Source organism: Falco cherrug, chromosome 13 (assembly GCF_023634085.1).
Source record: "Falco cherrug isolate bFalChe1 chromosome 13, bFalChe1.pri, whole genome shotgun sequence".
NCBI lineage: Eukaryota > Metazoa > Chordata > Aves > Falconiformes > Falconidae > Falco > Falco cherrug.
In genome coordinates, this window is record NC_073709.1 from 19,201,453 (window position 1) to 19,225,201 (window position 23,749).

The 23,749-nt window shown below is 38.8% G+C and overlaps 1 protein-coding gene across 3 annotated transcripts in view; it reads right to left on the reverse strand.

Annotated features, from left to right (window-relative positions):
- The window catches only part of PRKCE (protein kinase C epsilon), a 294,070-nt gene that overhangs the window by 23,687 nt on the left and 246,634 nt on the right, over nt 1–23,749 (reverse strand). For all 3 annotated transcript variants that reach the window (XM_005436291.3, XM_027801204.2, XM_027801203.1), the window contains 2 exons: nt 6,553–6,691; nt 3,980–4,168 (listed from right to left, as the gene is read on the reverse strand). In XM_005436291.3, coding sequence (XP_005436348.1) covers nt 3,980–4,168; nt 6,553–6,691 — 328 coding nt within the window. The remainder of the gene's footprint in view (nt 1–3,979; nt 4,169–6,552; nt 6,692–23,749) is intronic.

Genomic DNA, 23,749 nt, shown 5'->3' on the forward strand with positions numbered 1-23,749 from the left:
ATAACATTTAATCTTTTTAAAAAGTGTACACATGAAACAAAATGTGATAATTGTCCAGTGCCTATTTAACCTAGGTACCACATTATACTATATATCTGTAGAAAAAAGACACCCTTACCAAAAAAATAAATCACTACAATACATACCCTTGCCTTAGTACTCCAGTTATTAGATAAGTAGATACTGAAGCCCTTAAGATGGTTTTAGATAGCTAGATCAACCATCCCCAGGAGAATACCATTGCTATGATTTTAATGATATAACATAGATCAGCGAGGAAATTCTCTCTGGTTTCTGACATACATGCACCACTCCAAAGACAATCCTCTTTGGTCTTGTGTTCAGCTGCTCCACAAGTTCTTTTGCAAGTGGACAAGTCGTATCTAAACTACAGGCCATATTTTCTATGGGCAGGAGAAGCAAAGGTTTTGAAAGGATTACTGTACTTTGGTGAGGTCTCTTGGAAAACCACAAAACACATTCCTACATTCTTCTGCTTTATTTCACCTCCAGGACTGGAGCGAGCAGGCCAGGAACCAGCAGCCACACATTTTGTAGAAACAGAACACTGAAACTACAGGATACGCTTTTTGTACCATATAATCCAGGTATCAAAGAAGTAAAATCTGATCCTAGTATCTGCAATGGTTTATCTTTGTTTTAAGCCAGAGGCAGGGAAAACATCCGAACATGTAATTTTTAAGAAGCCCAGGACATGAATATATGACTAGATAGTACAGTTTAGTACTGTACTTCACAGACTTCATGGAACTTGGAAATGGATGATCGGGGAGAACAAATTTTAAGAATGAATACTTCAACAAACAGAATTAACATAGGCAGATACAATGAAATAATCTCAAACTTCTTAAGTGGACTTTTAGTTCTATAAATTTCATCCTCTGGAATAAATATTGACTTTTTTCAGCTTCTATTTCTGAAGCACAAGCTGAAATGTATTCCCTGTTTATCAACAGCATCAACAATGATGCAACTGTGAGGGCAGAGACAGCTGTTAACTGTACAGTGTTGAAGAGATGGTTGCCAACGGAGCTGACAGCCACAGCCATTAAATGTTGCCTTTTTGTTTTCCCATATTAAGGCAGGAACCTTCTTTTATGAAAAGAGAAGCTTTCTGAGATCAGAGTTCCTACTGACTTAAATGACAACAGGAGACAAAAGGTTGCTGACATAGCCATGCAACTTGGGGCCCAAATCAAGAATCATCAGGCTCCCAAAATTTTGCTTCTTGAAATAAATGGCACAACTTAAAAGCAGTGTTTTGCTTCTGTACCTAGAGATCAGTCACCTGGGTACACAGTGAACACACACTGTAGACACAACCTCTCTCCATTGCTTGCAGAGAAGCACAGAGCTAATTTCAATGAAGAATTGTTTTCCTTACCAGACAGGAAAGAATTTTAAATAGCAATTCCTGTCAACTCACAGAAAGAGGACTACTAAGATCTGTGGGATTTCATGGGATAAGCAATGTGCTGCCTTGTAGTGCTGAGCTGTAAAATTATCCGCCTTAGTGTTTTGTTGGAAATAACAGGAAAACCGTTTCTTCAGAAAATACAAAAACATTGTTGCTTAATACAAGAGAATGTCTTCTTATTAAACTTTCCTTATATGCTGTTTGGAGGAGTGTAAAAATACACAGGTTCTAAAGAATAAAACCCATGTCTCAAAGCACAATGTGAGGAAACGAAGTGTTTCAAAGTTAATCCCTTGCTACCAGTCAGCAGTAAAATACATAGACGCCTCTTTCTTTCCTCTGTTTTTCCTGTTCTTCACTTAACAGAATGTGGACAAGAATCAGATGAAGAACACAAGTTTCAAGTATGTTTTACACCATAGCTGCACAGGCAGCAGGTTGCTAAGTATAAGGAATCGTTTTCTTTTTATGGTGTAAACTGGCACAGCTCCATTAAATTATATCAATCTGTGCCAACTAAAATCTTGCCCAATAAGGAATGCTCTACTATTATCGTGCAATCCTATTTAATGGATGCAATTCTCTTTTTAAGGTTTATAATGGCATTAAGGATTAACTTTAGACAGAAAGATGTAAAAGAAGTGCTACAACTACAGCAAAATACAAACCACCACGCCTACTATCAAAATGTAGACCCAGGAAAACAGCCTCATGAAAATTTATAGCGAAGTCAGCTTTAGAAGTAATTAGAGGATTTAACACCCTTGCACTTACAGTCACAAAAGTACACAGCTCACATCTGCAGCCCAGTTCTGTGTCTGCATTTGTGTGGCTAATGAATGACATGTATAACACAAACAGATATCTCACTTCTTGCACGACCAATGAGATAACATAGGCTCTGACTGTCAAATCTGTTTCTCCCTTTTCTCTGTGAAATAAATACCTTCTCCTAATAGTTACAATGGCTCTTACACTACACACTTAGCCAAGAGTTAAACTCTTCCCCTCCAACAAATGTTTCTGTGATTGAGAATAACAGAAAGATCAGTTAATATAGATTCACTGAAGAAGCCTGTGGATGACAAAGGAACACAGATCTTACAGACTGTGAAACCAAAACATTACCGAAAATCTCTTGGACTTCAGTGAAATTCAGATGCAGACATGAACATTGACAACAACCCTTTCTCTACGACATGCCAAAAAAAATACCCTGAATCCTAGATATCAGCCTGAATTCTACAGCTCAAGTCCATACATTTTAATTGCTGAACTGAAAATAGTTGAAAGGTCTGGAAACAAAAATTGATGCATGAAAGTATGATGTCAGCTAATAAAAAGTCATCAGAGACCTATCTGGGGGGAGACAGGAGAATGTGTGCAAAGGTCAGCATTAAATCCTCCATGTTCTCACTACACTGAATGGAACAAAAGAGATACTCCAGCAAACATTTCTGAGAGGTTTGACTTCGACTTCTGCTTTTAATCATCTGCTAGAGCACCTCCCTCTCTCAGCTAGAATGAGCCTGAAGATATTTTCATTAAGAGATCAAGATGAACATTTCTGCCGAAAGTGTTACCTGTCCACTGGTGTTAAAAGCAGAATTTTTCAAGTTTTGTATAAAATTTCAAAATGTAACCCTGTATGAAGATCTCTGCAGGACTTTACCAGCTGCCCTCTTAATTGAAAGTCTCCCTTACTTTACTGCAGATGCTGAAAGAAAAATAGATGTGGAAAGGTAGAAATTTTCCACTTTCAAAGAAGATGGAAAAGTGGAATAAAAACCTATGGGGATTGGCATACTGCTTCTGTTTTGTTTTACTTTTTATGTTCGGATGATACTAGTACAGAAAAAAGAATTTATGTCAGTGTCATATTAATGAAGTAAACCTGATTTCGGAAAGGCAGTCTGAAAACTGAAGTTGCCCAGTAACACATTTTGACTGATCAAAAAAATTGTGGCATTTGGTGACTCACATTTCTGTCAAGTCACTGAAAACCACCAATCAGGGCAGAAACAATTACACCAGAGTAAGACTGCTTTTCAGTCTTGTCTATGTGAACTATAAAATAGAATATGCAACTGCAAATAAAGGGCTTTCAACCTATCTTGATGATAGGGAAAGAAAGGCAGAGAAACAAGAAATTTTTTAAGTGGGTTAAATAAAAACATTGTTTCTTTAATTATGTAGTGCTTCCCCCACTAGTGAACATGCAGCATATAAAGTGCCAAAGTGATAGCACAGTTCTAGTTGGTTGGGTTTTCCCTGAAACATGAATCTGCAGTACACAGATTTATACAGTGTACAACTGCGTGGAATACAAACATTCTGTTCCTTTCCCACAAGCGGTGTAATTTATCCCAGGCCCCATTATCCTAACAGTGGCACTCTGAACTGTGCTTGAACTCCCAGCGGTGACTGCTCTCAACAACTTTCAGCAAATTCAATTTTAATCAAGTAACCGCCCCCCCCCCCCAAAAAAAAAAAAAACCAACCCAGGAAGAGGACGAGGAAATCGAGTAATGGAAGACTCACTGCTTTTAAAATGCTGACGGCTTCTTTACTGAGCCAGACTGGATACAAGACATCATCGTGGAGGATGGATTCAAAGAGATCGTCTTCATTGTCAGCTTCAAAGGGGGGTTGCCCAGCCATCATTTCGTACATGAGAACACCCAGAGCCCACCAGTCTACTGATGGGCCGTATTCTAACTCCTGGAGGATCTGGTACAGAAAAAGAGATTGGATTGAATAGACAAGTTAGATAAAACTCTTGGCTGCACACTTGCTGTTTCAACATAATACACCCCTTCTTTCCAACAGCGCCTAAGCAGGACTAAATCCCACACTGATTTCAGCAACAGCAGGCAGGCATGGTTTCCTACCCAGGCAATTTGCACTAAACACAGCTAAGTGTCAATGCATAGTTGTTCTCAGAAGTACTGACTGAATTTATCAGTCCCCTGAGTAAAAGAGTATGCCCATGAGCAAGAGAGCTGTATATCCTTCCAAACTGTTTAAAGCAGGTCACGCTATAGGGGGGAAAAAAGATCACATATACAAAACAGATTGGTGGAAAATGTGAAACATTTCCTTGTCTCTATCTTGAACAAAACAAACTGAACCAGCTTGTAATGCTGCATGGCGCTCATCAGAGAGATTTATTCTAGTCCTTTAGGTAGGGCTGAAGGAAGCCAAAAGCATTTTTGTTCAAGTTCTTTTTACAGCATTAAAACGCTGTATAATGCATGGCTGTAGTACTCACTTTAATTTCCCTCGCTTTCAGAAAAACTGGCTACCACTCCACAACTTTTCATGTGGCACAAATTCAACATTGTAGCAAGTAAATTTAAGTGGGGAGTGGAAGGTTAGCATGATGGAGTTTTATTGTACTACCTGGTGTTACAGAACTAGTGTCATACAAGTTTAATTCCTGGCTACTTTTCACTGAGAAGCTTGTAGTTTGGCTGCAAAGTTTCAGCATGACAGGGGACTGGGAAAAGTAGAGTGGGCAACTGTCTAAGCTGTCTGCCTTAAAATGAGTTAGAATGGCAACAACTCCACCACCCCCTTAAACAACACTAGCGCTACAGTCAGAAGACATGTGAGCTCAGTGCTGTATTTGGGGATCATGACCAACATAAAACCAAACTCAGTCTTAACATAAAACCAAAAATGAGTTAACATTGAATACAGAGGTCTGGATCCCAGCCAGATTCTTAGTTGAATGGATATTACATTTTATAGACTTTAATTACAGAAATTTATACTCTTCAAAAATGCACTTTTCAAGTGTTCTGGGCACTCTTGCAACTCAGGTATTGCTAAAGAACAGAAAATTGAAACATACCACCATGATGCAAGAGAAATAGAAACAGGAGATAAACTTCTGCAATTAAGATGACAAAACGGAAGCCTGAGTTACTGACTTCAGTGAGAACAGGATTCCATGTAAGAGTTCCCCGGATCTTATTATTGCTTTTTTTTCACTAAAAATTTCCAAAGCATTTGTCAAAGGACTCAATTAATACCCTGAATCAGAACAGAATTCATATGAAACCAAAACCATCACACTGGTATTTATTTTCTTTTAAACACTGTAATACTTTTCAAACTCTGTAAGACACACATTTATATCATGATGGTTTGAATATGATTCACACCTTATCACTTGCGCTACCAAAGCTTGACAGCCATGAACACTAACAATAAAGTTTTCTAATTTATCTTCTCTAACAAATAATAAACTAACATTTTTCCCTGCTGCAAATTTATGGTTGATGAAAGACAAAGCAATGACACTTTTACATTAAATCAGCACACTGAATCTTCAGCCAGAAGATGCACAGGTTACTAACTAAACTGAGCAAAGTCTGCCTAGAAGACTAACTGTACAATACCAATTCATTTTAGGCACTTGGAAATCCATCTCATAATATTACAACTTAGGCTATGTAAAACCTGCGTGATTCTCAGCCATTTCTTTTACTCAATGAATGGCTTGAAATTACTTTGGGTGTTGCCAATGGATATGCAGCATACATATGGAAATTTTCTACCTTTCTATGCAAGTCTATATTTGCTGTTCATCCATATGATGAGAAATACCACAAACACAGTATCTTTCACTCACAGATACTTTAAAGAATGGAAAAAAATTATATTCCCACAGGGACACTAGGCAAAATGACACCAAACATATGGTCTCTTCCATATGAATGTGCCCTTCTAAGTCTCATGAAAAATTAAAAAAAAATAAATTTTAACTACTAAAGACCAGTGCTGGCAGTACTCAGTTGCGTCTAACACCTTAAAGGCTAGTAAGTGCTTTCACAATAATGCCAAGTCAGAGATGAGTGTATGGAGAAGAATACTGTTAATTCAGGAAACAAATAATAGAAAAAAACATGCTTTGTCACTTCTATCAATGTGAAATACTGCTTGTGAGCAGTAATCAATTTCTGCAAGATTACCTAGGCAAAACTACACCACAGCCTAGTTTGCATCTTCTACTGTTTTCATCTACATGCACAAAGTATCTAAAATTACACATGTAACAGTCTGGTGAACGATAATATCCGTATTCTTAGTACAGTGCAAAAAAATACCTCCGGAGCTATATAGTCAGGTGTGCCACAAAAGGTTGTGGTGGTCACTCCATTCAGAATCCCTTCTTTGCACATCCCAAAGTCAGCCAGTTTACAGTGGCCTTCTGCATCCAGAAGAATATTGTCCAGTTTCAGGTCCCTGAAATAGAAAGGCCGAAAATTAAATCAACTCTCAAATTTTGATCACGTACTCTTGAATTTAATCATAAAAACACGGAATATGACAAATAGATGGTTTCACAAACACCACTGAGAAACCATTCTTCACGTGTGCATGAAAAGTTGGAAGCAGTCACTAAACAGGTCACCTAGTTAAAGGCAATAAGGAAGCAGGCAATGACAAGCATTTTGCAAGACCAGACCTTTACTCCCTGTTTAGCTGCATGAAAACACAGTTGTATTCAAGACAGCATGGAAAATGTTTGGAAAAGAGCTCAGTCTTGTTTGCTACGAATCTAACTTTCTATGTGAAATAGGTCAACAACGTCTTATGAAACCCTTCTCAATTTCTGCATTAGCACAAAGTAAGGCGTACCAATTAATCTATACTCTGTCATATGGGTTGAATTAATAGGCATTTTCAGACTTGGATTATTTTGAATTGGATTCTTAATGCATACCAGCAATTCAAAGTTCAGATTGCAATGAGAGGGATGAAAACCAACAGTTCTCATCTTTGGGAGCATTCTTTTCTGCAGTTTAAACCTGCTCAAAAATAATCTCACAGGAATATTTTGCATTCATTGTTAAACAACACATCTTAGCAGCTGTCTCTGTCTCTCCATTGTACAAATGTCTTTGTGTCAAAACCACACAATTCTTTGGTTATTAAACTGGGTGAGGTTAAAAACAGGTTGAGAAAGGGATATCCACCTTTCCTGTCTTGCCCTCTGTACATTTTCTAAATATACCATTATGGTCATTGCATGTTCCAACACAATGGATGCTAGGTACTGTTTAAGTTACCTGCCACTTGCTTTAGACTAAACTACAAAAGCCTCTAGAAAGTCAGTGTGTAAAAGAACCCTCACTTGCATGAAAAGACACCCCAATTAAAAACATTTTATCATGTATAATTAATAAACCAAGCATAAAACAAAGGAAACACCCCCCCCACACACACTTTTATCGCATGGATCATTTTATGTTTATACTCCTGTCTAGGCTTTAGGTACCTCTGCCATGTATTAAAAATACACAGTAATAAATGAAGGCATTGTATGTATGAATGCATACAAAGGTGAGAATCAAAAGCAGAACACATGTCTTTGGGTGAATTTGTAGTAACTTTCTGATCAGAACTTTTTTCCTAGAATAATTAGAAAAAAATCCAATAGGTAGAACTGAAAAAAAAGTGTGTAGGCAAGTTCTAAATGAGATAGAGGAACAAAATCCCATGCTGGCCTCTGTAAAACAAATTGCACCCCAAAAGCTTACAAAAAGATACAGGTTTTTTTGCAAAAGTCCTTTATGCCACCAAATTCCACCTGAGTGAGGAATGAGAAGCCTTCACCTTAGTCTGAAGATTTCTTTTGGAGAAACGTCTCCCTATCAGACACCAGACTTTGGAATTGCAGGTGCTGCAACATGGTGGAAGCTTTCACACACATTAAATGATTAAACAACCCTTCCAAGGCTGCATTATGTTAAGGGGTTTTGTGGACATGTCCAAGGCTACAGTAAGCTGGGATTTTCCCAGAAATGCTCTTTTCTCCCTATCAGCCAAACTTCAGTAGCTAGATTTTATTATTTTTTTCTTTTGACACTTTTTCAAAATTTTCAAATATGCTGGCCCACATTTAACATATTTCTTAGGCATGCACACAGGACAACGTAAAAATCAGGTATCTCTGGCACACAGTGGACTTAGTACTCAAGGTCTGCATAATCATTGGACATTTGTGCAGTAAATCAGACACTTCTTACAAAGAGGTTTGTGCATGTACAAGAAGTCTGACATGGCAAAACAAAGTCAGATTTACCTGACTAACAGTAAATCCACTGTCTCCCACACAAACTAGCTTTACCAGATATGCTTTATGTAGCTGAAGCATATACTGGCTGTAGAAATGCTTGTTGCAAGCAATATGACCTACACCAGACTTGGCTATCTCCAGATCAGTTATGCTGCTCTTGTAGGTCCTCAGCTGGTCACCCATGTAAGGTCCCTTGAAGCAGACTACATGTTTTATCATTTCTTAAGGTCATCCTTTTAATGAGTTCCTAAATAACCCAAGATCCAGCTGGCTACAAAATAATCCCCTACATCTAACCATTTAACCCCTCAAATAACCACCTTTTCCCATCTCTGGAAAGTGATTTGCAAGAATTGTCCAACACCAATGCAAGGGCAGATATCAGCAGCTTTATTCCCCCAAGAAAGTCAAATAAACAAAATAAAGATTCCTGCTCCAAACATCATGTGCACTCCCAAAACTGCTGTTCCCATGAATTACAAGTGTTACAATCAAAAGACCTCCATTAAGACAAGACTGTAATATAAAGTACAATGTGATCAAGGAGAACAACAGGACAAAGCTCTTGCAGATGGAAGAAGGAAATAAGCTTGTAGCTGTTGCTTTTAACCTTCCAAATGCACTGTTATCTTGAATGTGCCTAAGCTAAAGAAGAATACAAGCTATATTTCAAAAAGTCAAGATGTTCAGATAAAGAAATCAAAGTATAATTATATTTGATGTAATCTTGGAACCACTTTCAGCCACCATCTCAACAGACTGTTAAGAAGATCATAATACAAATCATTATGACAGGAACAGATGAAATTGAAGAGGCTGCTCAGAATTATGGAGTGGTTTGGGCTGGAAGGGACCTTAAAGATCATCTAGTTCCAACACCCCTGCCGTGGCAGAGACACATTCCACTAGAACCAGGTTGTTCCAAGCCCCATCCAACTTGGCCTTGAACACTTCCAGGGATGGGGCATCCACAGATTCTCTGCACAACCTGTTCCTGTGCCTCACCACCCTCACAGTAAAGAATTTCCTCCTTATTATATCAAATCTAAATCTACCCTCTTCCAGTTCAAAGCCGTCACCCCTTGTCCTGTCGCCACATGCCCTTGTACAAAGTCCCTCCCCACTTTCCTGCAGGCCCCTTTAGGCACTGGAAGGCTGTAGTAAGGTGTCCCCGGAGCCTTCTCTTCTCCAGGCTAAGCAACCCCAACTCTTTCAGCCTGTCTTCAGAGGAGAGGTGCTTTGGCCCTCTGACCATCTTCATGGTCCTCTTCTGGACTCACTCCAACAAGTTCCATGTCCTTATGTTGGAGGCCCCAGAGCTGAACGCAGTGCTGCAGGTGGAGTCTCATGAGAGCAGACTAGAGAGGGGGAGTCACCTCCCTTGTCCTGCTGGCCACACTTCTTTTGATGCAGCCCAGACATGGTTGGCTTTCTGGGCTGCAGGAGCACATTGCCAGGCCACATTGAGCTTTTTGTACACCAGCACCCCCAAGTCCTTCTCCTCAGGGCTGCTCTCAATCCATTCTCCACCCAGCATGTATTGCTTGGGATTGCCCTCACGCACATGCAGGACCTTGCACTTGGCCTTGTTGAACTTCTTGAGAAGTTTAATACCAGTAGATTTTTATTATCACAAAGCGCATCATAGTTTCAAAAAGAAATTTGGAAGAGGCTAAAACAACAGCAGCATGGCTCCCATTAACATACAGATGGGAGGTTAAGAGGTAAGCTGGGAGTCTGCCAAAGTTCCAAATTCATAGCTAGCCCACAAGATTATCATAGTCCAGAAAAGTACTTGCATTGAAAGCCATTCAAAACCATTATTTCAATTTAAAGTTGCCAGATTTAAAAAAATAAAAGAACAACAAAAATCTGAACAAGAAACCCCACAAAAAAAACCCCCTAATTATGCAAGTTCGGACAAAGAAACCTTAGTTAGCTAAATAAATGCAAGAGAATAGGTCATGTGCTATTTAGCACCTCACAGGAAAAAACCAAAACAAAACAACCCCAAACCTAAACCAAAACAGACAGTGATGAGGAAACAAATGAAAAAGTAACAGAAAGAGAGTTGTCAAGGAAGGTTGTCTTTTCAGAGCAACAGTGTCACTGGAAAAACCCTATAAGTTTTAGTTTAAGACCCATTATCTCCCCAGAACTGTTCTAAGAAACAGCCAGTTCTCCTACATCTCAAAAAGCTATCACTATCTGGAATGTAAATTAATTGTCTGTACATAACGATCCATTCTGATCCATTTCGTGTTTTATTTGGTTCCTGGTATTAGCGCCAGTTGTCTACCTCTAAATCAGAGCACACCAAATAATAAGTGTCCAATAGCTCAATGACAAAGGTCTATTAAATCCTTCTTTTTCTCATTTTGCATTCCTTTTGTAGGAACTAAGAAAGTCATCTGTGTCTGACAAAATGAGTTCCTACAACCTGAGTAATTACATGCAACTGCGAACAACCCAACCACAAGCCAGGAAAGTGCCCAGATCACTTGAATGCAGTAATGCTACATTAAGCTATTTCTCTCCTTTGTTTGTTTGCCAAGGCACTTTGTAAAGTCAGTTCAGTTGACTTGAGCAGTCAATTGCATAAAAATGTTTTGGTTTTTTGTTTGGTTTTTTAAAATATTTTTTTTCCTCTTTCTCAGAGAGCTTGGAACAGAAATTTAAGCCTTGGTTTCTATTTCTGGATACCTGCCAGCATCACAATCACCTCAGAAGCTGGAATGATTGGCAGGATCTCAAGAAAGGATCAGGATTATAACAGAAAGGTTTGTGCAAGTCAGAACAGCAGGTAACCTGTGAGAAAACTTCCTCTACGCTCATTCCTTCCTCCACCCACCAGTGCCATGAGACCCTGACTGCCCTGGCTTCCTACAAATGCTCAGTGGATGAGGACGTCGCAGGACTGGGTTCTTACAGCCTGACTCCCAACAGCCGTGATAACAGTGAGATAACCACCTTGTATGCGTGGCCCTGTGTGTCACACATGTCATTTCGATAACAGATTATTTTTGTGTTGAAAGTAAGGCAATTAAACAGTCAAAATGGGTTTTGACCAGTAAAATCAGAAAGTCTGCCAAACATTACTAACAGTAGCCTTTGAACATGGTAAACATTAGTGACTAAATAAATTTATATTTGAAGAACAAGATCAAGTAGCTGAGAAACATGATCACAAGCTGGTTTAAGCAATCACTTTACAATGAAATATATCCACAGCATCTGCTTCCACTCTAACTGTTGAATGAGCAACAAAACTACAAAGCAATCACATTTCACAGTGTGGGTTAGAATGAGGCATAATAATTATCTACAAATAACAACACTGGAAGCAAGAATATTTCTTTATAGGATGAAAGTTCAGTGAAGGACTGTACCTTACTAAACATCTATAGAACATCAAAGAGGAAAGATTCACAAGCAACACAAGTCTAAAGTACGTAGCTATGGAACAACCATTTTATTTTGGTGGCTTTCCACTGCAATAAACCCTTTCAATAGTGTATTTGAAACCATTACCATTGTTCCCCTGCCTGGGAAAATCACATCCTCTCTGCAGGCTTTAAATAGACAAGCTGTTCACAGAAGAAACCACAGAAGATAAAAAGGAAACTTTCCCCAACAACATAGAAAACCATCAGAATCATTCCCTAGTTACTCCAGTTATTGAAATTCATAACTGAAGGTAATATGTTTATTATATCAATTAGCAATTTCAACAAGATTCATTTTCTCCCTGATTTAATTAAGGTAAGACTTCCATATTCCTAGAATCACTTTCTAACTTACTCAGTGACATCCAAATTGCTTTTGAGATAAAGACGCTCACCTGAAACAACAAGTCTCTCCTGTACCCAGCACAGATTTATTCTTTACTATATTTTTAGTTAAAGTTGCATTTTCAACATGAGTTGCAATCACAAGCAGTAAATATCACAGAACTTGGATCATTTGCAGCACACTCTGAAATTGCATTTTCTGGAAGACTGATAAATTCACCAAAATCTTTTTGTTTCTTCAAAACCATTGGTGTCCTCAATTTATCAATAATGAATGTACTAGGTTACAGTCTAAACAAGATGGTCATATATGGAACTGGTCAGAAAACAAAAAGAAATGTCAACGATTTTAATATCCTGATGTTAGCTTCTTTAGTGATTAGCTTTCACCAACTTAATCTGTTTCAATACCTAAACTACAGGACAGATACATTAGGACTGTACTCCACTAGTGGATTATTTTGTTGCTTTATTTTAGACACAACACATTAGCAAGGCTTTTTGCCCACCCCCCTGCAACAGATCAGAGATAAATGGGAAAATCAAAAATGTAACTTCTAAGAAAACATAAACTAATAATTTTTTCCCATTTGAAAAAATGTACGGAAAAGAAGGAGCCCATACTTTCTGATGTTACTGTGCATAAATATGCTGTAACAGCAGTGTAATTCAATGTTTCTACCAGTTGATGTGACCTCCCTTGCCCATGGAGTAAGGACATGCACTGGACTGTTCATGCTTATAAGTGGATTCATGACAGTAGGGCAGTTCTTGTTATCAGGGAGGAGCAGGGGGAAACCTGAGTGAGACCAATGGCGAGAAAAAGATGGTTCTGCTGCTTTTGTTTTTGTAGAAGATCTCAGGAAGTTTTGCCTGTGTTTATGTGTAAATCTTGGAATTTCTCTGCTTTAATTTTATGTTGGCCCATTAAATAATTGTTTGACTTATGATACACATTTTCTTTGTCACTGTTACAGGACTTGATATCATCAAAGAATGAAGACATTGTCTATCACAAAAACTATAGCAGAGCCATACTCAGCAACAGACAGAAAAACCTGCTGCACAGATTTGAAAACCGCTGGTTTTCAGCAGTGCTATGTTTGGAATAAAGCGAATCCACCTCATACTGGTGTGTATCAGTATGTATAATGGCTAGAGGCTCATGAATTAAGAGCACAGACTTGGTTTCAAATAAAGCCAGAGCTACTATAGCTACTTTTAATCGAAGAAAACAGTGATAGTTCAGACAGCAGGGTAAACTTTAATGGGAAGCGCTGACTTTTAATGTGACCATAGTGACACTGTCAGGCATGTTTATTTTTAAAAACACACACGTTTACTTTCCTTCGATAACACAACATCCATCACCATGCCTGTTGCACAAATATCTTGTGGACTAGGGGGGTGGCAGAGATGGGAGAAGGGATGTAGCAAAAGGCAGTTTGCTCTCTACCCACCAAGGACATCAGAAGGAGATAAACACACAATTACTATCTGTGGCTTTGCAAACCCTAGCTGTTACAAGGCAAAAGTATGGCTTGCACAATGTATAACATCACCTGCTCCAGCAATGTCTACCACTGAGAGAACTTTCAGGTCAGCAAGGTCCTGAGACGGAAAAGGTGGCTGCGTGTTCATTATGTGGCCCTAACTATTTACTGAAGTCTTAATGACGTATTGAACAAAGGTTTAATATTCATTTCCAGTAGCTTAAGGAAACCAATGAGTTTTCTGGTAGCATAAAAACATTTTCTATAAAATAATTTCCATTTATGGCTTTTTAATGGCTTTGACCAGAACTTTATTACAATTGTCGGTAGCAGTGTAGGACATTACAGTGCCTGATCTGCTTATCTCGCTATGCGAAGTTTCCTTAAAATAATGTGCAGACAAATAAATATATCACACTTAACAGCTCTCCTTTGTGTGGCTTTTCCTTTCTTATTATTTCCACGTTTTTATTTGTGAACATAAGTGAAATGCGTACAAGTTCAAATATGCGTTATGTAAAACGTTCTCAAAAACTGGGTAAGCACAGAGGGAAGCGTTTTGTATTTATTTTTCAAGAGAGGTTTGCTCTTTACATTCGCATCACACTGCTTTATAAACCTCATCCTTCCATGACCCCTACCTGGGAATGCAACGATTTTTCCATGTCCTGAGGCAGGCATGGGATGTAGCACTACAGCTGTGCCTCCTGACTTACCCTGCTTATGTGCTTTGTGCTGGATCCCAGTGGCAGCTCTGCCTTCCCACCGCCTGCAGCTTTTGCCCCAGCCGTCACAAATGGAGCTGCCTTCATATTAGGCCTATTGTCCAGGACAATCTGCCTCAGAAACTTGCAGCTAAACTAGACAGCAAATGATTTTCTCATTTTGTAAGGCTTCTTGAGACTTTACAAACCATTTGTGTTTCACGCTGGGTGAAAACACAGACTGTCCAAAGCTGTTTGTGAAAGTAGCGTGCGAACAGCCGATGGCCAGCTGCTTGGGCCAGCGCCTGGCTCGGAACTGAGCGGAGCTGCCTGGCCACCCCGGTCCCCACCACCCCCAGCAGCGCCCTGACGTTAAGGCTGTGAGCAGTTCTCTCGGGTTATTTCCTTCCTTCCTTTCTCGTTGCCTCCACTTTGGTTAAAACCACCATTTTAAACCCTTTTTTCTTGAATAATTTAGCTGAAAAAATTCTAACTGGCTCTACATATTCAGGCTGGGAATGACGAGGTGAAAGCTGTGCTACCACTGATGATATTTACTTTTTCACCCTCTGCTACAAAGCCCACGTGTGAAGTCATTACTAAATATGTAACGTGATAAACCCCCATCCTCACTGACACCTCTGTGATCCCACTGAGACAATAGAGTCCCCAGGCTTATCCGAGGACTGACTCAAGCTGCGGTATTCTGCTCTGTGGGGTTCAATGCTTTGAGCTCTTATTTTTATATCTCAAATAACGTAAAAATAAGATTGCATATTATAACAATAGGTTAGGTGGAGCGCAAACAAAAAGTGCCTACTATGTAAGTCTATAATCCTTTTAAACAAAACAATACTAAATCGTTATTTGATAAAACCACTTGATGAAAGGCAGTGAAAGGATGGCATGAAGCTAGAAAAGCTTGTCAGATCAAGTCTCAAAAACTCAGTTCTGAAAAAATCCAGCCAGAACCTTAGAAAGAAAATGTATCCGTTGACACATTAAGTTCAGATCTGTTCAAAAGTTTTTCTTTGGAAACCAGAAGCAATGGGGTTTTTTCTGCAGTGACATTAGTAGGCAGGATGAGAAAATCGCTGTCATTTGAACAATGGAATACAAATTATGCAAACACAAAGAGAAGAGTACTTGGGTTTCAGGCATGCAGTTTCTGTGCCTAACCAAAACTACTGAAATTCTTTCTTCTCTTCTATTTTTGTGTGAAGCTTTCGTAAGCAGAATAGAAAAACATACAGCCAACAAATGCTGTCTATCCAGGTAGCATCTTACATTTCTCTAGCAGTTCTCACTCATTTGCCTCAGCAATGAAGCCTTGTAATTCTTAATAACCCACAGTAAGGATATATTACTGCCTTATACCGATAATGGGAAAGATAGAACAAAAGTATATAATGTAATCAACCACAATTCCATTCATTTAAAAAATTTACCTTAAACATGAAAGTATCTAGAGCTTTGAAATATTTTGCTCTGGTTTTATGGTAATTTTCTTTCCTGTATTTTCCAGGATTCTGACAAAGATATATCCCATGAGACATTAGTTTAATTGAGGTACCACAGTCTGTGACAGGCTCCCTCCATGGTCATCTCCATAGATATCTCTGAGTGGATGATTCATGGAACATGTGGGCTGCACAGTTCCATAAAGAAGCCTACCTTCTCCACTGACTGTAAATGCACTCCAGGACAAGCAGGATCCTGACTTGGAAGCTTCAGTTGCATTCCTAAAGTTAGGTGAGATGAATATGAGCCTTTGTGTATATTTAGCATAAGCTGCTTCCCAGCTTCCTGTCTTCCAGATAGAGATTTCATTCAAATCAGTTGTAAAACTTCTATTTTTTTGTAGGAGAAAGCCAAACAAAGGCAGATTTTTTTAAGAGAGACCTGCATTCATTTGTCTTGTTACTCATGGTGGAATTGCCACACACACACACAATTTGCTAGGCTTTGAAGTTATGACCTGTAATAATTCTTAATTTTTCTCACTTAGGTCATGTGGCACTCTCCTGTGCAAAACCTCCCAACATGCATTTCCATCAAAAGCCAGATGTTTAATTGCTCTGCTTGGACACCCCAAATAAAGGGCTACAAAACGTTATTATTCTACATTGTTTTAGGTACATAGAAAGAGCATTCTAAAAAAAACCCCAACAAACCCAACAGAAGAAAAGCTGCTACTGTAATCAGCCATGATTGAAGGCATTTCCTGTATTTTGCTATCAAACCGGTTGTTTTTTCCATTACATACTAACTGAACTTTAGTAAGGTCAAGACAGCAGAGAAAAACAGGATCAGAGTATCTTTAATCAACTAAAGTCGAGTACTTCAGTCGCTCTCTTTCAGATGTTTAGTCCTGGATCTCATCCCACATCTCCAAATTTCTTCCTTAAATCACAGATGCATCAATCAGGTCAGTCTGAATTTATGATTTGGATAGTTGTTTTCAATGGCATTTAACTTGTTAGCCTTACACTTCCTCTAGCCTAAAGGTCAATCAACCTCACACTGCGTAACAATACCAATATTATTTTAGTATGATATAAGTCCAACAGAGGAGATGGATTTTCATTCACAAGCACAATACTGGGCCAAAAACTTCCCTCAGATGGAAGCCTATTGTTTCCATCCTGCTGCCTATTAAGATCAAGTGTAAGTTTTGACATTACTGTTAAACAAAAGTCAAAGCTACAATAGCATAGTTTAATTTGATCCAATCCTGTACATTGTCATCCTGCTGCTACATGAAATGCAGACTGTTTAAAGGTATATAGCATCCCTGTTCCGTGCTCTGACCCTTTTCCTTTCCTGCAGAAAAAGTCTTTTTTCCTTCCATGAATGCCAGATAACATTCTTTTACTTGCTAATGTAACACCAATGTTGACACCTCCCTCGGAAATGACCAGTTCCAAGCATACTGTTGACACACTGAAGAAGGGAAAAGCATGCTATGCCATGTTTTCCTAGCAGCGACTAAGAAAACCACGTGCTTTGGTTCAGTTCCGTTACGTAAAGGAGAAGACCGGCCTGCCCAGAACACTGTGGTAAGACTGAAAGCCAACACATCAAGTAACCTTGTTATCTACCTGAACAGAGATGCACAGCGTGGAGGCTGCTCAGTGCTAGCAGATGGCCTCCAGCGCTCACCTTAGAGTCCTGTTCCCCCTTGCCCTCCACCACTTTTCAAGCTTCAAAACTTTAGTAAACATTCACTTTTTAATTCAGCTAAGGTTGTTGATCAAAAACTAACGACACTCACATAAATACCCATTATTCAGCCAAGGGAGCGGACCTTCAACATACTCCAAGATGAGAACACACAGTGAATATGAAAAGCTCTTAAAATATTACAATCTGCTTTTAAAGGTAGCACAAATCTTTTACATCCTCAGTAATGTTTATTTTGTGCTTCTCTTCAGGAACAGACAGAACCACCGTTAGATTTAGGGAAAAACTGAAACGTAGCAATGCTGGGAACCTACTTTACAAATTGAATTACTCTTTCTTTCATTCCTTTGAGTAAACTCTATACACTCTGTATACCTCTAAAGAAGATACGTTAAAAAAAAAAAAAGAGGGGGAGATTTTAGTCTGGCAACCACAATATGGGACATACAATAAGATGTCCAAACACAGGTGATGGAGTAAATCCTGAGCAGGTCACTAACGCGCCCTCATGAGCTGACATTCCAGTGCCTTTTCTGTACTAGTCAATGCCCTCTGCAGCTTTATGATGCCCAGAAAGTGGAAAGGAGAAAGGCTGCTGAAGATTTTTGCATACAGTGTTTCTTTTTATAAAAGAAACAAATTACTCAGAATTCTCTTCCCTATGTTCCCAAGGGTGTCCTTAGCAGGGAACAAACACAGCTCCTAGCAGTAAGTAGGCTCTTGTTAAAGCTCCGTATCATGTCTCCATGGAGAAAAATGCTTTCTTAGTCAGAAGAAAAAAAGAAACTCTGCAGTGAACTTTTGTACAGACACTGATTTTTTCCAACCTCACTTTAGTCTCAGTTCAGCCTCTTGGGTCTTTTTATGGAAAGCCTTTCCACTGAGTGGAGCATGTAATATTACGCAGCATGAACTAAATAACTTATATAGCATAAATGAAATTATGTAACTCAGCAAAAATGTTGCTTCCAACAAAATGTTTACTTATATGGAATCACTAGAAGAAAGATGTTAATAATTTCTGCTTCTATTCTGATTTCAGTGGCATAGTTCACATGCCTAAACATCTTTTTACACAATCACGTGGTCTATGCTTGGGAAAGATATGTAGGATTTTCATTTAAAACCTTTTCTAACCCTGCTGCATTTATCAAGGGCTCAAAACAGCAGCAGTCAATAGCAGTTTAACATATTTCTGCAGAAATTCTTGTAAAAACAGTGAGTTCAATGTATTTTGTTTTTTAACCTTCTAAAAGCATTCTGTTATCCATATTTGGCTGTTTCAAAATTCTGTAGAGTTAACAATTTTCTGTTACGTTTGAAGGAAGGTTACTGCAGCAGAGGGATTCTGGCAAAAATAAGAATAATATTTATTATTTTCTGTAAAGTATGAAGAAAATGCCTGAAAAAATGTGAGTTGCTTGCCCTTCTATATTGATCTATGCATAAAATAAACTCCTAATGTTGCTTCCAGACAGAAGTCACAGAAGCTTGTGCTTTGGACTGATGGTTCCAACTTCAAACCTTGCCTCGATATGTAATTAAAAAGGGTATATATGATAATTCAGAGAGATATATTTTTACAAGATGCTTTTTTCAAATTATGATTGTGCAGCAAAATCAAATTACTTTCGCCCCCCTCCCGCCTGTGCCAGAAAGCTGCACAAACATTCCTCGAGAACCTTTTCTTGTGGAGAAAGTTTCAGCTCCAGCATTGTTTCATATGCAGCTTCTGCAGACTTCCCCCATCTCCAGAAAGCACGTGCTCAGGAACACTACTTTAGCTGTAATGCTAACATATAATATAATCACTCAAAAAATACTTACACAAGGCACCCCACTATTTTTAATTAATATGAATGCAATGGAAAGATGAGTCATGGGTTACTCACAAGAAATAAAACATGGCATGACTTAGGCAATTTAGAGTGCATTCACTTCTGCCAACATTAAGGTTAGCACACTGCTATACCAATTTACCTTCAGCTGTGAAGACAGAGAGGCTACTGAGAAGAGCCTAATGGTCCAGCCCAAATGACAAGAGAAAGACAATTCTGAATACAAGATTTGAGAGGATAAAATATGATTTTTATCTGTAACATTTGGTACTTACTGGGTAGTCACTGCACGTAAATACTAGTTTCCATAGGTTTATAATGTAAAAACTATTGACCAAAGTGGGCTGTTCTTGAACAATGCTGTCAACACTAAAAAAAAAATATTTTGAGTGTGAAGAATTATTTTTGTAACTTCTATGTGCTCAGCCACTAGGTCTCTCTTCAGAGACCTGCTAACCAGACTCTATGCTCTGATACAATCTGAAATTATCCTATAAAACTTCCAGACAGTTATGGGGGCAAAGACTAGCAAGCAACCGAATTATACAGCTTACAGAAGAACTATTTTACATAAAGTTTCATTACATTAAATGTTCAATAAAGTCTCTTTGCATCTTTCTGACAGATTTAAACTGAGCACACCAAGTACAATTTAATTCTATTGTAAAATCGGTTTGCTCTTCTGGTGTCAGAAAGAGCTTTTACTGTAAATGAGAAACCTGATTTTTAAAGAAACAGTCTCTTATACACCAGACAGCAGCCTCTATACACCCATGTCATGTCATAATCACATTTATAACATTTTTATTGTGTACTATCACATTCTGAATTCCAATTAAAAATGAACTCATTAATCTCTGATAAAATTATCAAAACACTTTTAAAACAAAATGAGAGAGAAACTGCAGAAGTTATGCTATATCCCAAAAGACATACATACAATGTATTAAACTCAACGTTGCCCAACCCTGAAACAAATTTGGATATTAGAGTCTCTGTAGCCAATTTGTAGCATTTGTTAAGACATGATAGTATGGCAAATGAAATATTAAGGGGCACTGTAGTATGACTCTCAACCCAGACTGAGACTTTAAATGATGACATGAAGTACTCCATCAGCAATGACAGAACTCAACCCTTTACTGCCCACTCTGCCCCAGGCATCATCCCTTCCACTTTCTTTCATACCACCACGCTACCATTGCTGCAATTACACAAACAACCGTTTGACCACTTTTTAGATGGATCCTATTAAATAAGGTGTGTAAAAAATAAACCCCATGTTCTATGGCAGGATTTTGGGATTTTAGCCTAATTGTCTCTTGGATTTGGTTTATACAGACAATTATCTTGGTCTAATGAAGAGCACCCATAGCTGAGCCAGGGGAAAAAAGACTTAGAGGTAATGACTTGTACCAGGTATGTCACTGAATTATGTCTTGCTTTAGAAACTATAGCTCACTGATATCAGTTAACGTTTCCTTGTTATTACTACACAGAGAATTGCCAGGATGCTGTTTCAAAATTTCTTCAGACCTTTCTGCTCATGGGCAGAACAACTTCCACCCCATCAGCTGATGTTTTAAAAATCATAACCAAATCCTTTTCCTCTTGGGTCACCCACAGAAAACCAGAACTTTTGTCATACTGCACGTGCAAGCATACCACTGGCTCTGATCTTGTAGCAGCTGACAAAAAATCCCCATCTTTTTCTTTTGTGAATTTTCAAGAAACTGCCTAAAAGCCAGTGTTGCCCATAAGGTTTCTCTCATCTCCGCTTGGGGCATTTCTCCCTCAGTGGAAACCAGCTTATGGAGTTTTGGCAGAGGCAGCTCAGGCAGCTCGCAATGGACTGCCCTCCGCCATGTGCAAGGGGTATGCTGCCGGGCTGCTCCCTGCTGTCCTCGTTCACAATCTGGGGATCCTTTTGTGCTCTCAGGTATTTAAAGACTTTCATATAAACGAGAATCAGGGCTTCATTATAATAATTATGTCATCTTTAGACCTATTACAGATTATCAGCAAATGAACTGGCACACATTGGGTATGCCTTTTTATGTCCTCAGTATACAGTATCATAAACACTTGCTGTCCTCTTATTAGCAGTTAAGTTTAGGTAAATATGTACTCAGGCAGTTTCTTAAGTGCACATTATTTTTGTTCTACAAGTACTCCTTTAGAGCTGCTTCAGATTTATTGATGCTTGGAAGCTTTTAAATATCCATTAGCCAGTTAATTGACCATGGCAATTCCATCTGACTCATTATTTATGTGTGTTAGAACATATTTAGGCATTTTTTAAAAATGAGTGTTACTAGACCATAGGATCTCCCTTGGAAACCCTACAATAAATACCTGGTAAAGTGCTATAATGTTTATTTGTTACTACTTAGTTTTATCCTTAATATTCCACGTTTTGAACATATGAAGTTCCTCCGTTCAAGTTATTAGTGACCAAGCTTTCTTTGGGTTTGTTTTTTTTGGGGTTTTTTTTTGGTGGGTTTTTTTTTTTGGGGTGTGTGTGTGTGTACTACTTCTGCATTATTCAGTTTCATACCACAGTGTACCCCAACCAGCTGCGATACTGGCTGCCTACTGTTGAAGCCATCCCACCCTTCTCTCCCCTTGAAGGGGCAATCACATGCCCTAAGACTGGAACACCTTGCAAAGAATACTTTCACAACTCCCACTGTCAAATCTACATTTAAAAAAATGTACACCACTGTATGTACTATTTGCATTTGACATGTTCTGAAGAACAGTATTTTCTGTGACTTCAGTATATCAGTAGAAGGAAATCAAAGTCTGGAGGAAAAAGCATACCTATATAAGTGTTGGCACTATTTCTGGCCTCTCCCCTTCATTTTTTCTCTCTCTCTGCTGTTTTGCAAGACTGACTACTGGAAACAAATTCGAGAAGCAGGAGGCAAGAAGCGAAGACCTGTTAATGTAGAATTTATTTTTTTTTAAATCTGAAACATTATACCCCCAACATAAGCGGTCCTGGGGCTCAACATTCAATTTGGTGGTGGCAGGAGAGTGTTTTCCCTGGTGCCATCTATCCCTGGGCGTACCACAGTGCAGAAACCACACAAGCTCCCATCTCAGTAAAAGCTGGCCGTGGTCTCTCTGCCATTCCTGCTTAGTCTTGCTCCACATATGCCGCCTCCACATGTACTCGATGGTGCTGAGCTGATGAAAGCATTGTACTTCTTGTCTGCTGCTCTGGGCAGCTGCTTGTTGGGACTCTGTGAAACACTGGCAGCAGAGGAGAGGGGCAGGCATTACTTCTGACACAAGAAGGTAAGTGAAGTGACTCATTACCACTCTGGCCTTATTCCCCCTCACCTTTCCACTCATTTTCAGCACAGCCATGGCCATCTGATCCATTTTTTTCTACTTTCCAATTTCCCTGGTTAGACGGCACCTAGTCTGTCCAAGGTCCTTCTGATGTAATCCTAGCACTGTTTAGTTTGGTAGCAGTAGAGACTTTGGTGCGCTCCCCAAAATGCTGGGGTTCTTACTGGCTGCATTTTCTCTGGCTTAGTTCATTAGGCCATTTTAGTTAACCTCCTGGGGAGCAATATTATTTCTGTTATCTTACATTTGAATACAAGTTGTCAGCTAAACAGACTTATGTAAAGTTTTCAAAAGATTCAGTGATAACTCAGTTACGTTAGCTTTCAGATTAGCTAAAAATCTCATTTTCCACAACCTTTTGCAATGGTAGGCAAAATAACATTTTTTAATAACAGTGCATTCTCAAATGTGATGATTTTCTATTTTAAAATAAACACACTTTCAAACTGAAAAGTCAAACCAAGGTCCCAAATTATCCAGGTCCCAAACATCATGCATCTGAATAGTCTCACTGAATCAAAATCAGCCTATGAATACAGTGATCTGCACGCAGAAATGTTTGCTGGAGCATCTAAGTGATAAGCTCTTTTATAATAAGGAGGTGGATAAAGGGTGAGGGGAAGAGGGGGCAAGGAGAATAAATGCAGACTTTGAGCCAAAAGTGACAAGGTTCTGACCAAAAGATGGAAGGAGTTGTATGCAAATGTCTTTACTGAAGTGTATCATCTGAATTTTCTTTTATGGTTGTTTAGTATTTTTAATATCATTATTTAAAAACCAATAAATACAGTTCCTTACATGCTTTCATCTAACGTTTTGCATTACCCTCCAACTTCTCCGTTCATCTGAAAA